Here is a 14,307-nt window from a genome sequence, read left to right as displayed (position 1 = left end):
GCCAATCGGACAAACTAAGAAGAATGTAACTTGTGATGCAAATCGTCACTACGAATTAGACGATGTATGTAAAGTTCCACACGAATATAAGTGGATGTAAAGCCACGTTTTTCACATAGTAACCATAATAAAAAAGCGCATTGAATAAAGTCGAATTAGCAGAATTATTGTTTTCATAGCACTACTTTTAATTGAATAAATTTAAAAAACTAGAGTGATGATTATAATAATATTTTTATAATAATATAGTATTATATCGCTTTTCTAAGCTGTGGATGAAGTCAATAGGATTTTATCATAATAAATAATGTTAACGCGCAAACACTTTATACGCAGCATATTCATAAATCGACGACGCAACGTGCTTTTATTTTTACTTTACGTAACAATAATAGAAAATCAATATGCGGTTTTAATATTGTTCATAAACAGCAATTTATATTGCGGCTTCAGGCACATTCATTGTTTGAAATATTTTTTCCGCCCGAAATTAGCGAAATAAATCATCAAGCGCGGTCGAAAATAAAAGTGACTTTCGCGTTCCTCGTTTGAAATAAAAGTAAATTAAAGCGTTCACTCACACCGCTCTTAGATTGGCGATGATGACGGACGCATTTTGCTCGATAAATGAAACCTCTGATTCACGGACTGGATATCACTAGATATCCGTCTAGAGATAAGACATTTATCTCACGAGGGCGTAGAACGTAGCGCAAGGTGCGTATATGAGCTCGTTATCTGGCAGTCACCTGGATATGTTTCACGTTCACACCTGAACGTCGATTTCGACGATTTCCAATGATGCTTCTCATCTGCATATTCTTCCTTTTCTGCGCGCTTGCTGGTTATTCCACCTGTCAGGAGAATAGTGAGTCTTGTCTTTATAAATTATCGCGCAAATATTCCGCAACATAAAACTCATTACGTTCCAGACAATAAAAATATATCTAAAAGATTTAAGTAGATGCAGATTATAAATTTTTTAAATATTTTTAAAAACAATTTAAATATTTAAAGAAATATTTTAATTTTTTAGATGCTTTTAAGAGATTTTAAGAGAAAATTCTAGTTTTTCGAACATCTTTTACACATTTGAGAGAAACTCTAAATGTTTAAACATTTTTGATGTTTACAAAACAGATTTTTATCTTTTAGATATATTTTTCTCAGACGGTTTTCTTTTTTAAGCGCCTTTTAGTTTATTACGCCACTTGAAGTTGTTATCGATGTATTACTGATAGCAAACTGCGATAGATAAAAATTATTAGACCGTTCCTTAATTCGCAAGTACTTTTCTATCAATTGATCGATCATCGGTGTTAATTAAAACTGTTGCTTGTTTTAGCGGGGCATACCTTTGCGTTGGTCGGCGAGAAATGCCAAAGGGACATCGATTGTATCGCAAACGCATTTTGTCGCTGGCAGCAGACCTGCTCGTGCGATCCTTATTACTCACCAAGTCCCGATAAATCAATGTGCATCGCCAGTGAGTTTCCTAGACAATATTTTTTGTGTAGAAGACAATCGGATGGTGTTACGCAAAAGCGAGTTAACATCCGTCGCGAGAAATAGCTCTGTATACATTAACTTTAAAACACAATTCTGGATTTTTCAAATTTTTATACAAGATTTATACATTGATTCTATCATTGGATGAATAATCGCCTTAAGATATATATACGCCTAGATGTTAAATTTATATTTATTTATTTTTTTAATATCGGCATTTTTATCTTTCTTTGAATAACTACAGCCGTTGGATTGAGCTGCGAAAATAACATAGCGTGTCAAACGATGGCAAATGGTGAATGCAGACAAGGCACGTGTGCTTGTAAAGATGATTTCTTTTTAGACAGCGGTAATTCTTCAAATTGCATTAGCCGTGAGTATGCTTTTTATTACAGTAATATAAAGAAGAATGATGAAAAATTCATTATACCGTTTGAATTTAATTCATAATTAAAAAAAATATTACAGGACCTGCTAAGATTGGCGATCGCTGCCAAGTAAACACGGTGTGTCAAGAGAGCTTCAATTTCGCAATGTGCATCAACGAAAAATGCGAGTGTTATACGGGATATCATTTTGTAAACCAAACAAGAAACTGCATTCTGAGCCGAGGTAATATTTTCTTTATTGACAAAAAATCGATAGATTAAGACGCAAAAGGAGATAAGAAAAAAGAAGATTAAAATAAAAAAATTTTAATTTTAATTTAAAATATATTTAAAAAATTAAGAAAAATGTATAGTAAAATAAAAAAAGTAAATAATGAGTATTATATATTTTTAACATATGTATGTTTTTTTTTTTAGATTTGTACAATAGTTGTGATGATGACTATGAATGCTATATAAAAGACATGACTCTGGATACGCTGAAATGTGACAATCATCAATGTGTGTGTAAAGAAGGGGAGTCGTGTGCCAAAGGTTAATTACGCTTAATTGCATCGTTACAAACTAATTCGGTGAAACGCAAGTCTTTCAAGTTGCTCAAGTTATTGCTCTCTTTTCTAGGCTCGCTGATCACGGCTGCCGGAACACTCGTCACAATGTCGTGGTTGCTACAACGAATCGCTCAATAGCGATTAACAAATATAAATTATTCAATTGTGTTTTAATTAGTTTTACAATACCATTATTGACACACAAGATTAAGATAGTCAGAGTAATCATTAAATTACACCTTCGAATTTATAACATGAATATCTAACATGTTCCCTTCATATCATTTTTTATATTGTATTTGTACTTTTAATAAATGCCTATTAAACTAGAAAACTATTTAAGAAAAGAATATAATAAAATTATGTCTGTAAAATAATAGAAAAAAAATTACATAATATGTAAATAAATAGAAATATTTATTTCATATATTTGACAGAGTCGATTTTTTCAATTGTGCTTTCTGCATTTTCCTTGTAATTTCTTTAAATTCTATAATTAGAAATATTTTTAAATATATAAAGCAAGAAAAAGATATGTATATAATCGCAGACAAAATTTATTAAAGACCGACAGAGCTGAATAATTTTTTGTTACTATCCAAGGGGCCCGGAGATAAATGAAGAAATCTAGAAATGCGCCTGCCGACTCTAACACGAAAGCGTTATCATTTAGATAAAACTAAAAATGAGATTGATATTATCGACATAATGTCTGCGTATACGTATTTCTTATCGACTATTGCGCGACACAAGCGCGGCATAAACGATGCATCGTGCAAAGTGATGCATATAGTGCGATATTTCCGATTCGTTTTTCAAAGATGCAATTTTGAAACATAATAAAATTATATATAGTTGAATTCAACGTAAAAAATCGTACCATTTTTGTCGTTACAAAAATTTTGAAATTTGTAAAAATAATAACAAGGAATGGGAGTGAATTAAAAAATATAAGGTTTCTTAAAAATCCAACTATGCGGTTATAAAGTTCATAAAATTTTTATTGGAAACATTTTTTTACATCTCTTAAAGTTTTGATCATATTCTCTTAAAACTAAATATACTGCTTCAGCTTTCAGTAGAATTTTAATCTCTAAACATGGGAGAAAATAGATAAAAAAATGTGTCTGTTATTTTGAGCTATTCTACAACATATTCAAAGCTTGTCAAAATCGAAGGGAAATACTTCTGTCACTTCCTTTGGTTGGTTACAAGATTACATTTGAGTTGCAAAACGTCTCCAAGTATAGAAATTCTATAATTACATACGCAATGATTCTATGCCAATAGATGTAAAAATTGTAGGCTGATTTACGTTCGGTCGGGGAATAACTCATCATAAGTAAAATGTTTCATTATATTGTTAGCAGTTGAGAGAACAAATTTGGAAATAGCTTCTTCTAACGCCGGCGTAAAAGTTGTAAGAATTTCTTTCTCATTATTGCCTATAAAATTCGCAATAATTTCCTGTAATTGGTTTGATTTATCGTTTTCAAATTTAGTTTTAAAACCTTCGATTTCGAGATTTGTCGTTACTTTTGACATGTATAAGTATTTCTTGCCACTTTTGGTTGCCATTTTCAAATCGCAGAGTAAATTCAGATTTAAATAATCTGCAAAAAAACACAATCAGATAATATCAATGTAAAAACGGGTCTTCAATCTTTTATATTAAAATGCGTAGTTTTTAAATAATTTTGTCTTATTCTGGTGGAAAATCGATTATTTTACTTACTTGCAGTAAAAGATAACTGTCCCTTGGTAGCAATAGCCACCATTATACGTATATCGAAATCATATGTGGAATTGAAAAATATATTGTTCAATGTAGCATTGAGTTTTAATGTGAGTTTGTCAAGATCCACATGTACGTCGTTCAAGGTATAACCGCAAATTCCTAATACTTCTAAATCATCGATATATAATTTGATGTTATTCGTCTCGGAAAGGATTAGTTTGGGAAGACGCAATGGTTCCAGCGGCGGTACTTCCAATTCCGGAATTCCTTTGCATAACTTACTCTTCAAATTATTAACACTCTTCATGATACATTGATCAAGATTTGGATCTCTGCGGTTGCATACGTGAAAGTATGAAGCTGCAATTAATTTTAATCATTTTTCTCAATTTCCTAATAACTAATAACTAATAGCTATCGGTAGAATAAAATTGCGATAACATAGAATCTATAATAATGTGTGCAATATTTTTATGATATAATAATAATAATATATATATATAGACACAATAATACATTCATATACAGAGTGTTCCATTAAAGAAAAAACAAAATTGACCTTTATATGATCTTGGCACTTAGGTGTAGGTCAGTGCTCGAAATTAGTTGAACATTTCAGCCGATTTCCGTGGTATACGCCTCCTTTCCTCTTCTTACCGCGCGCGCTGCAGCCGCTAGAGCCAGCGCCGCCGAGCGTTAGGAGCGGCACTATCTGATTATGAGTGGGCTTTTCTCCTTATTTATTAAAATTTAAAAAAATTTATTAAAATTTATTAAAAATAAATTTTTATTTTTAAATTTATTAAGTGGAAATATTTCAATAGATTTCTACGTCACCCATAAAGTACTAATGCTGACGCGTTTTTTTAAAAATAGTGGTTTCTATCTACATTATATTGCATCAATTGTTCATTCTCATAAAAGGCCAAGAAAATGTAATTAAGAAAATCTCTTTTATACAGGGTGTCCGACAATTGCTGAATCACCTCTCGTGTGTAGATAGAGCGGGTTAAACCGAGTAGAAAAGTCCTCTACTGTTTTGCGATTTTTGCAATAACTAATGAGAAATTAATTAAAGAAAATCGGCCAATTCGTGCGAGTTTAAGTGCGCGAGTTTAACCCGCTCTAACTACACCCGAGAGGTGATTCAGCAATTGTCGGACACCCTGTATATATATTTTTTTTAAATTAAAAATTTGTTATTTTTATCTTTAGTGGAATAGGCCTAGTGGAATAGAAGGCGTATAGATCGGAAATCGGCTAAAATGTTCAACTATTCCGAGCACTGCCGTAGGTTAAACCAATGTCACCATTGGATGTTCCCCTCGGAACCCAACAACTTTTGTTTAAAACGTTTTTTTCTAAAACGCTTTTTTAAAAAGATATTCCAATGGGTCTTTTAAAATGGAATACTCTGTATATATAAACGCATTATTTTATTAATTCCGTAAGAAAAAATACATTTTTTTCGCGCGTGTATAAGAAAAAAACGTTTATTTGATCGTTTCTTAAACGTCTTTTGTCGGAAAAATAATGTTTCTCTTAATGTTTTTCGGATTGACATTTTAACCAACAAGAAACGTTTTTAAAAAACGTTATAAAACATTTCGAAAAAACATTTGTGAAACGTTTCTGAAATGAACATGTGCTACCTGGGATAATATAATATTTTGTGAGTAAAAGCAGTAATAAAGTAACTTATAATAAAAAAACATTAAACAGAGTCACTTTGAACAGAGAAATACACTTATAACAAATCGAGTTTATAATACACATTATTGTGCATTGATCTTGTAAGGATACTTTATGAGACGTTCTCTTTAATATGTTACATATCGTATCATAACACATAAATATTCAATTAATAAATTGATGTTAAAGTCAACATTTAATTACAGATTATACTTGCAGATTAAAATGAATAATCTACTTCGAGAAATATTTTATTAGTATGTTATTTTTTAAATATTTTTTCGAAGTCTTATGCAAATTCTTTTATGAGTAAGAGAGCAAAAAAAATTGTACATATATTGTAATAGCAAAATATCTGTCATAACAATATACAATAATATATAATATATAAAAACATAATTCAATTACTTACGTATTTCCGCTGTAACAAATGTTGTAAAAAGCGCAAACGTTATAACTGTAACTAACATTTTTTACGTTGAAAGAGTCGTTTTTCAAGTGTCTACTAAAGCGATGAAGAAAGTTCCACGTGAAGAACGTGAATCAAGACTGACTTAAGCTGACAACTGATCTAGCTTATATATGATTCATCCTCCTTCGATGACGAAATCCATCTTTATTCTAATGACTTGAAATATAAAATTTTTTGTATTTGAAATTTAGTTGCAATTTATTCCGATTCTTTTTTTGTAGATTTATGGCCGGTATTTATAGTTGTTTCTTATATTTCAGATCTTAAATCGTCATCATTACCTTAAAATACCAAAACAGTTTTTATTTGATAACTTTCAATTTTAAGACAATACTTAAGACTATCTTAAATATAAGAACGGACTATGAATACCGCTTTATGATCATATTTCTGTACTAAAAAAAAAGAAAAAAAGATGATCAAAGTAAATTTTACGGATAAATATGAGTTAATAAATATAAATATTTGTTATTAAATAAAAACATTTAAATAAAGAATAAACTATACTTTTTGTATAAACTATACGACACATACATTACAAATAAAGACGTTATTCAAATAAAAATTGATTTAAATATTATAAAAATGTAACTGTTACATCGATATTAAGAGAGTTAATCTAAGAAAATAATTTTTTTAAATAAGTTAAAAATAGAATATCAAGTACACGCATGTTACAAAAAACTTTGATATATATATATGTACAAAAGAAATAATATTAGAAATTAGCATTAAATTCAGAATAAAAAAGGAATACATACATCTATCAAAAGAATGTATAAAAATACAAAATAGTGTTGTTTTAATTAATATAATGAACTTGTGAAGCATTAAAGCAAAAAATAATTTTGATGAAATTTGTTTGTTATAAAACAAACATTGTCGTTCATAAAAATGTTGTTTTATATACAATACATGTTTTATTACATTATCAAAAAAATATTTAATGGAAAAAGATTTGATATAACAACAAACAATAAAAATGAATCATAATCAGTTTAATTAAACGTTTTATATTTTGTTAATTAATGCTATTTTTTAGATTATTTTTTTGTTGTAAATTATATGTATAACAGTGTTTTTATACTTAATGTATAGCGTTTTTGTTTATATTTTTTTAAAGAGTAAAACAAATTATTTTTTAATATTTAAAAATACAAATGTTTGCTATATTAAATACAAATAATTCTCTCTCTCTCTCTCTCTCTCTCTCTCTCTCTCTCATGTTAAAACCTATGTAATATCAACATAAAATGTTTATTATAAAAATACTTTTTTTTACAACCAACTTTTTTTTTAGAGTTGGAAAAATCTTTATAAGATGCTCTCCCCCGTCCTGTAGCGAGGGGTAATGTTGGATTCAATCGATCCTCGCATCATCAGACCGGATATAACGGTTCCCGATTATTTACCAACTAAAAACTGTTTCGATGACCCTGCGACGAGAGACGAACTGGAAGGCTTCGACGGCATGACATTAGTTCGGAATAACCAACTTATTTAAGTAGTACACAAGATGAATATATTAATCGTCAGTAATGATATGTAAACTTAGAGGATAATCAAGTTCTTTTTCTATTTTACTCCGCATAAATGAATGATTACATCACGTTCGATGTAATAAACGCAAAGTGTATGTTGTAATAAGCGTAAATTGATTTTGAGTTATAAGTTAATTATAATCCTTATTTTTAACGTAGCAACCAACTCATTTAACATTGACAGTATAATTAAATATAATTAAAATATGTTTAAAACGGAATTTATTTCATACATATTTGATTTGTAAACAATTTTTTTTTTTTTATTAAATGTTGTAAATGTGTGATATATATAATATCCCAGATAGCACATGTTCGTTTTAGAAATGTTTAACTTCACTTTTCTTAAAAACCTGATGTGAGCAAGTTCGTTGCCGGATTCGGATTCAGCGTACAAAATCACGTAGGAAACGACTTTTCTTTTCCAGAATGCAAAAACAAGTTGAAATGTTGCAGGCTTGTATAATTAATGCGCCAGCATGAGTCATCGATGGTGTATGCGGTCTGACTGAAAAGTTATGCAAAAATATTCCGGCTCGGCATGGAGTATGTTAATAGGTTTTACTTCAATATTGCAAGGTACATTGTAATGAGCAAACTTAATACTTAATGTTACAATTATTAATATAAAATAATGCACATTTATTTGAAAAAAAAAAAAATCAATAATGTATTGAGTTAAACGGAAAGTTCGTTCCGTTTTTTACTAAAAGATAGCATTAATTATAAATACATGCAACTAACTTTATTCCAATTGTCTTAACTTTATATCATTCGACATCTGACATTCCAATATGCATTAAAAAAAAAAATTTTGAAGATTAGTTGTGTTGTAAGTGTTTGATATAAGTTGAAAGATGACCAATAATAATGTGCATTTTTGGCATATTATGCTTTTTTACTTTAAAATAGGCAAGAATGCAACGCAAACTAAAAAAAAAAGTTTTTTTTTCAATTTTTTGCATTGTTGCATTTTTTGAAGTAAAAAAGCATAATGTGCCGAAAATGCACATTATTATTGGCCATCTTTCAACTTATACCAAACACATACAACAATTTATTTTATTATTATGACACGTATTTACGATACACATGTTTATCATAAACTGTATCTTTTAATTTTATAAGCTTTTAGAATATAATTTTCTCAATTAGCTCAAAAAATTCAAAAGTGATATTCAAAAAAATGGTATTCCGTAGAAAAATAAAATAAATATTTTAGAAACAATTTTAACAAATATTTTAGAAAAATATTTATTTTGTGGTATTCCGTAGAAAAATAAAATATTTATTTTATTTTATGAATCAAATTTTGAAATATAATTTTATTTTATTTTACGGAAAAAAGATTTGTAATATTATTCTTATGTGAAAAAAATTGCAGCTTAATAATCAAAATGCACGTATCTTGCAAATTCATAAATCGACGCAGAACATTTAATTGTGAAACAGTTAATTGATCACACTTTAAATATAATTTTTTTTTTTAATAGAGAAAGTGTAAAATGGTATTCTTGCAAAAATGTTTTAATTTAATAATCAAAATATACATATTTTAAGAGATTTTCAGAATTTACATTTATATATAATACGTTGTCACCTTTTTAAATATATTTTTTTGAGTTGTATCAATAAGAATTAACACAGCTTAAAAATCGAAACTATATACCGATTTGAAAGTTGAAAAATAGCTTTTTATTCTGTCAATTTAATATATAATATATACTTATTTTTAAGCAAAAGCACTACGTCAATACTAACTCAGAAAAAATATTAAATTTTTCAGTGTGATATATTTATATGAATTAAATTTTATTAATATATTTTTTTAAATTGCAATCAGATGTGTAAACGTTTTTTATGGTATGTACATTATGATAGTAACGAGTATGTGTCAATCACTCACATGTATTACTACTGTAACATATGTTGTAACAAATGTAAAAATCAAAATTTTAACAAACATTGTCCACACTAAAAAGATGTTTGTAAAACGTATACAAAGGATTGAAAGAAAAACGATTGAATTGATCGACGAATTGATCGAATCAAGACTGATTTAAACGACAAACTCAAGCTTACATGTATCTTGTTAATATATACATATATCTTTTTTATATCCCTCTATCTGTCTATTATATCACTTGATCAGATTTTTTTTACTTAATAATTTAATTTTATGCTAACTTTTTTGTGCTAACTCATTCGTGTGCATAACTGAGGAAAACTCAGAAGAGTTGATAATAAATTGTTTTGCAGAAAATCAATAAACATTGTATCACGTTTAAAAATTTCAAAATAAAATATTGAAAAAAATAATTGATATACTGTGTAACTCAAACTTTATTAACTTTATTAACTTCAAGTGGTTTTTCTTCCATCATAATCAATTTTAAGGAGATCGCGGAGAGTGCCTGATGAACTCCGACGCAATAGCGCCATTATTTCAATGGAACTAAAAATAACATTGATATTATCGGCGTCCATGTATACGTACAAGGTATTACATACGTATTTATTACATAAAAATAAAAATAAGGAAAGCATATAACATTTTCTCAATTAGATGTATGTATAGTATTAAATATATATACATTTCTCAAAGAAAATATTTTATTATATTTAATTTATATCTATTAGACCTTGTATAAGTCTATTTCGACTCGTATGTATATCATACAACCATACAATAAAATTTCAATCGAGTAAAAGAGTGCGAACTTTATAAATTATCTGATAAAACATAAACAGACTATATGTGTAGTGGATTGCTAAAAAGAAATACATAAAAAGAAATACATATTTCTTAAAAATTGCCAGTCCACATTGTCTCTGGCATTATTCATTAAAAATTGTCAACTCACGATAGATTGCCTCTGACAGTATTTATTACAAATTCTCTTCACGCAGATAAATTACCTTTAGCAATATTTATTCTAATTTGCCAGCACATGTTAGGATCGCCTCTGGCTATATTTATTAAAAATTGTCAGCTCACGTGTGATCGCTTCTGACTTTTTTTTTTCTAAATTATTAGTTTATGATAAATCGCTTCTGACAATATCACAAATTATTAGCTTACAAATAAATTATCTCAGACAATATTGATTATGAATTGTCAGCTGACATTAGATCGCCTCTAATTATATATATTAAAATTTGCCAACTCACAGTAGATTACTTCTGCCTTTTCTTATTCTTATTTGTTAGCACACGTTAAATCGCCTCTAGCTATATTTGTTAAAAATCGTTTTCTGCTGTTTTTTCGTCTACTATATCGATATTGGACGTACAGATTACCCAAAATTGTCATTAACGCATATTTTTTATACCAAATTTCTAAGATCAGTTTTGAGAATTCCACGTCGTTTTTCAGTCTTCAATCAGGAAAAATGATAGAAGTTGAATTCAAATACTTTACGCGTGAGTCCGCTATGTTTAATACTGTCGCAAATAATTAATTTTGAAGTTATTGTTTAACCAAGCATAGACATATGAAACTATTTACCGTAAAATCAAGCTTACTTCAGACAATTTATAATTTGCGACAGAATTTGAGACAAAAACCAGTTCATAATATTATTAATAGGAAATATTATTATGAACGCAATTCTTTCTTTCCTCTCTTCTGAAGAATTTGATATTTTTTACTCGTGTCACTTTTCTTGCGGATGTGCAATATGTGCAGTGGTAAATAAAAATTAATTTAAACGTATTCTAAAAATTAAAATGTTGCATTTATTTTAAATTACTTCTGTAAATACATAACTTTGTTTAAAAAATGTTAAATTTCAAATGTATCGTAATATCAGCTTTAAAAAATTGCGAAAAAATAAATGACGGGCTAATTATTTTTTAATAAGAAAATTGCGTTTCTGTAATTTTTGCTGAATACTCATTCTATCAATATTTCTCAATGTTACATCAACAATGACGAGGAAATATCAATATGTTATTTGTACTTATGTAACTGTAATATAAAAAGTATCATAAAAAGTAACATGTTTTTATTCTATGATTTCTTAATAATCATGACAGACCTGCAATTATGTAAAAAAAATATAATCGATAAGGCTTAATTTTTTTCAGACTTTTTATAATATGGCTGTGTGCATAATTTAGTTTCCTCGAATGATTAAAGCAAATTAAAGCAAAAGAAGTTTATGTCAAGGATAATATTTTATATTTGATAATATTTTATATTATTTTTTATATTTTATTTAGTTATTATATTAATATATTATCATATATTATATTAATGGTATGTAAAATACAAGGCATAAAAAGTTAAGGTCAAATATAATAGCCACAAAACAATTTACGTCAAAAATAATGATCTTAATTACCCTAATGTAAAAAATATAGAAGTAAAAAATTATATTGGGCGGGGGGGGGGGGGGGGGGAGATAGAAAACGAGATGATGCTAATGCGGAGAAGCGAAACTTGTTCCGATAATTTGTGGTGCAATTAATATGTTGCTATTGAATATAGCAGTTAGCGAATGAAGTTAATTAGACCAAACAGCCTTTTATCGATCACGGTTTAAGATAAAGTATCATTATCTAATTCAGAATTTCCATTTTCAGAAAAAAAGCAAGCAAACTTGAAGACATTGAAAACGAGAAACAAGTATATCCTGTATTTCAAAGCGTTGAATATAAAAAGTTACATTGATAATCTGTTCGATCTGTTTCATTGACGTGAGTTTTATATGTGTATGAGACTTATCTGTTTTCTCAAACGTGGAGCCAATTAATCACGCAATCACGGCCGAGCTCGTTTCTTCATAACTTTTGCACTTGTTTGCTATATTATAATACTGCAATGTAAATGTTACGATTAAAGAGAGTTTAATTTCAATTATTAAAAATTTAAATAATTTAGTAATTTATAATAGAAAGTTTATTAATAGAATGCTAAAGTAGCAATTATCTCTGAAAACTTATGGTATAAAATTACATCTGTGCTTGTCCTTGCAGTGCAGTGGACTTCGAATTGCGTAGTAGCATACTGAGAGCATTATTAATGCACTGCCATGCGAAAGAAGGTAAATAGCGTTTCCTGATCTGCAGTTGAACAATTAGCTGTCCTTGCATTCAACTTCCGAGTTGATAAATATTAAAGATAATGTAAATATGTGATGTAATTAATATGTATTAAAGTCTGAGGATAAATAAAGACAGGTCTAATAAATGTGGTCTGCAAAAGAATATTTTAAAACACTCAAGTCGCAGAATGAACTGATGATCAATAACAGTGCTCTTTGAAGCGTCTTTGTTATGATCTCCGAATCATCGATTACAAATTACATTTTGCTACGGAAAACTAGGACACTCTTAGATACTTCTTGTAGAAATCTCACGAACATAGTTTCACTTCCTTTGTTTGGATCTGTGTTGCAAGATATAATTGTAATATAATATTGAAAAAAGTTCAGGTTTCTTTGCTGCTTTTAAACACTTCTCACATGAGTAATTAAATGTATTTGTGAATAAATAATAATAAAATATTGCTTTCTTTATTCACTCGCGTCCGACTACGTATCTCGCAACAAATTCGCCAGGAAGCTTTGCAGGAATTATATTGCGAGTCATTGTCAGAACTGCCATTTTTGACCACTCAATATCGAGCGATAGAATACACAAATAAATAATCCAAATAAGATAATTTTTCTGCCATGGAATTGTTATCTGAGATCTTTTAAATATTAAGTAAAAGATATCAAGATTGCTAAATACTTTTTATGTAGCTGAAAAGAATGAAAATGTAACATTATTGCCAAATATTATGTATATTCTGTATTATTAAAACAAGTAAAAAGACAGAGATATTTATGTTAATTGTCATATTTTTACTTAGAAGTAGAAGTTTTATCTTATATTATTAACAATATTTTACAATTTAATAATAAAGTATGATAACATTTACCTCGATAATAACTGAGATAAATATCATATAATTTTAACAATAAATTGTTCTTATGCACTTACGAAAATTATGCAAGTATGTATTTATGCAAATTAAAAGAATTATTCTACTGGAAGAAAAATTATTTATTAATAAAAACGACGTAATTATAACTGCAAGAGAATAAATACAATAGAGATAAAAAAGAGATAATGACGTATATTTGCGCACCCTACAATTAAGGAAAAATAACGATTACCATCGGCAGTAGCATTAGCGTAAAAAATATAGGTTTAGCATCAAAGTTGTGTAACTCAGCTAAAAACATTGTAATAAAATTTAAAGAAACGCGTTTAATAGATAAAATGTTGTAGTTTTTTACATTCGTTAAATTTTGCGAAAACAATTTTTTATCGAGCTACAGAGTGTTGAACGCAATCTTTAGAATAAAACAATATGTTTTTAAACTTAGAAGTGTTAAAATAAAAAGTCAAAAAAAATTGTTTA

The 14,307-nt window shown here is 28.3% G+C and overlaps 2 protein-coding genes and 1 long non-coding RNA gene across 4 annotated transcripts; 1 reads left to right on the top strand and 2 right to left on the bottom strand.

The window, feature by feature from the left end:
* Nucleotides 1–707: 707 nt before the first annotated feature.
* Nucleotides 708–2,783, top strand: LOC105672463 (prion-like-(Q/N-rich) domain-bearing protein 25). Its single transcript, XM_012367406.2, has 6 exons — nucleotides 708–868; nucleotides 1,346–1,486; nucleotides 1,754–1,882; nucleotides 1,978–2,121; nucleotides 2,316–2,432; nucleotides 2,520–2,783. Exons 1-6 carry the CDS (start codon nucleotides 799–801, stop codon nucleotides 2,585–2,587), a joined length of 669 nt encoding a protein of 222 aa, XP_012222829.1. The 5' UTR covers nucleotides 708–798; the 3' UTR covers nucleotides 2,588–2,783.
* A 646-nt stretch (nucleotides 2,784–3,429) lies between these two features.
* On the bottom strand, nucleotides 3,430–6,452 carry LOC105672454 (putative beta-carotene-binding protein). Of its 2 annotated transcripts, none has more exons than XM_012367392.2 (3): nucleotides 6,292–6,452; nucleotides 4,185–4,547; nucleotides 3,430–4,062 (listed from the first exon to the last, which is right to left on the bottom strand). In XM_012367392.2, the coding sequence occupies exons 1-3, from the start codon at nucleotides 6,347–6,349 to the stop codon at nucleotides 3,761–3,763; spliced, it is 723 nt and encodes a 240-aa protein (XP_012222815.1). In that variant the 5' UTR covers nucleotides 6,350–6,452; the 3' UTR covers nucleotides 3,430–3,760. The 2 variants fall into 2 exon arrangements, with proteins under 2 accessions (XP_012222815.1, XP_012222816.1); XM_012367393.2 differs by lacking the exon at nucleotides 6,292–6,452 and adding an exon at nucleotides 4,747–4,900.
* A 96-nt stretch (nucleotides 6,453–6,548) lies between these two features.
* Nucleotides 6,549–12,703, bottom strand: LOC136999722 (uncharacterized). Its single transcript, XR_010890046.1, has 2 exons — nucleotides 9,799–12,703; nucleotides 6,549–8,400 (listed from the first exon to the last, which is right to left on the bottom strand). It is a non-coding gene; the product is annotated as an uncharacterized lncRNA (long non-coding RNA).
* Between the last annotated feature and the right edge of the window lie 1,604 nt (nucleotides 12,704–14,307).

This window comes from Linepithema humile, chromosome 4, assembly GCF_040581485.1.
Source record: "Linepithema humile isolate Giens D197 chromosome 4, Lhum_UNIL_v1.0, whole genome shotgun sequence".
Lineage (NCBI taxonomy): Eukaryota > Metazoa > Arthropoda > Insecta > Hymenoptera > Formicidae > Linepithema > Linepithema humile.
This window is presented reverse-complemented; position numbering and strand designations above follow the sequence as displayed.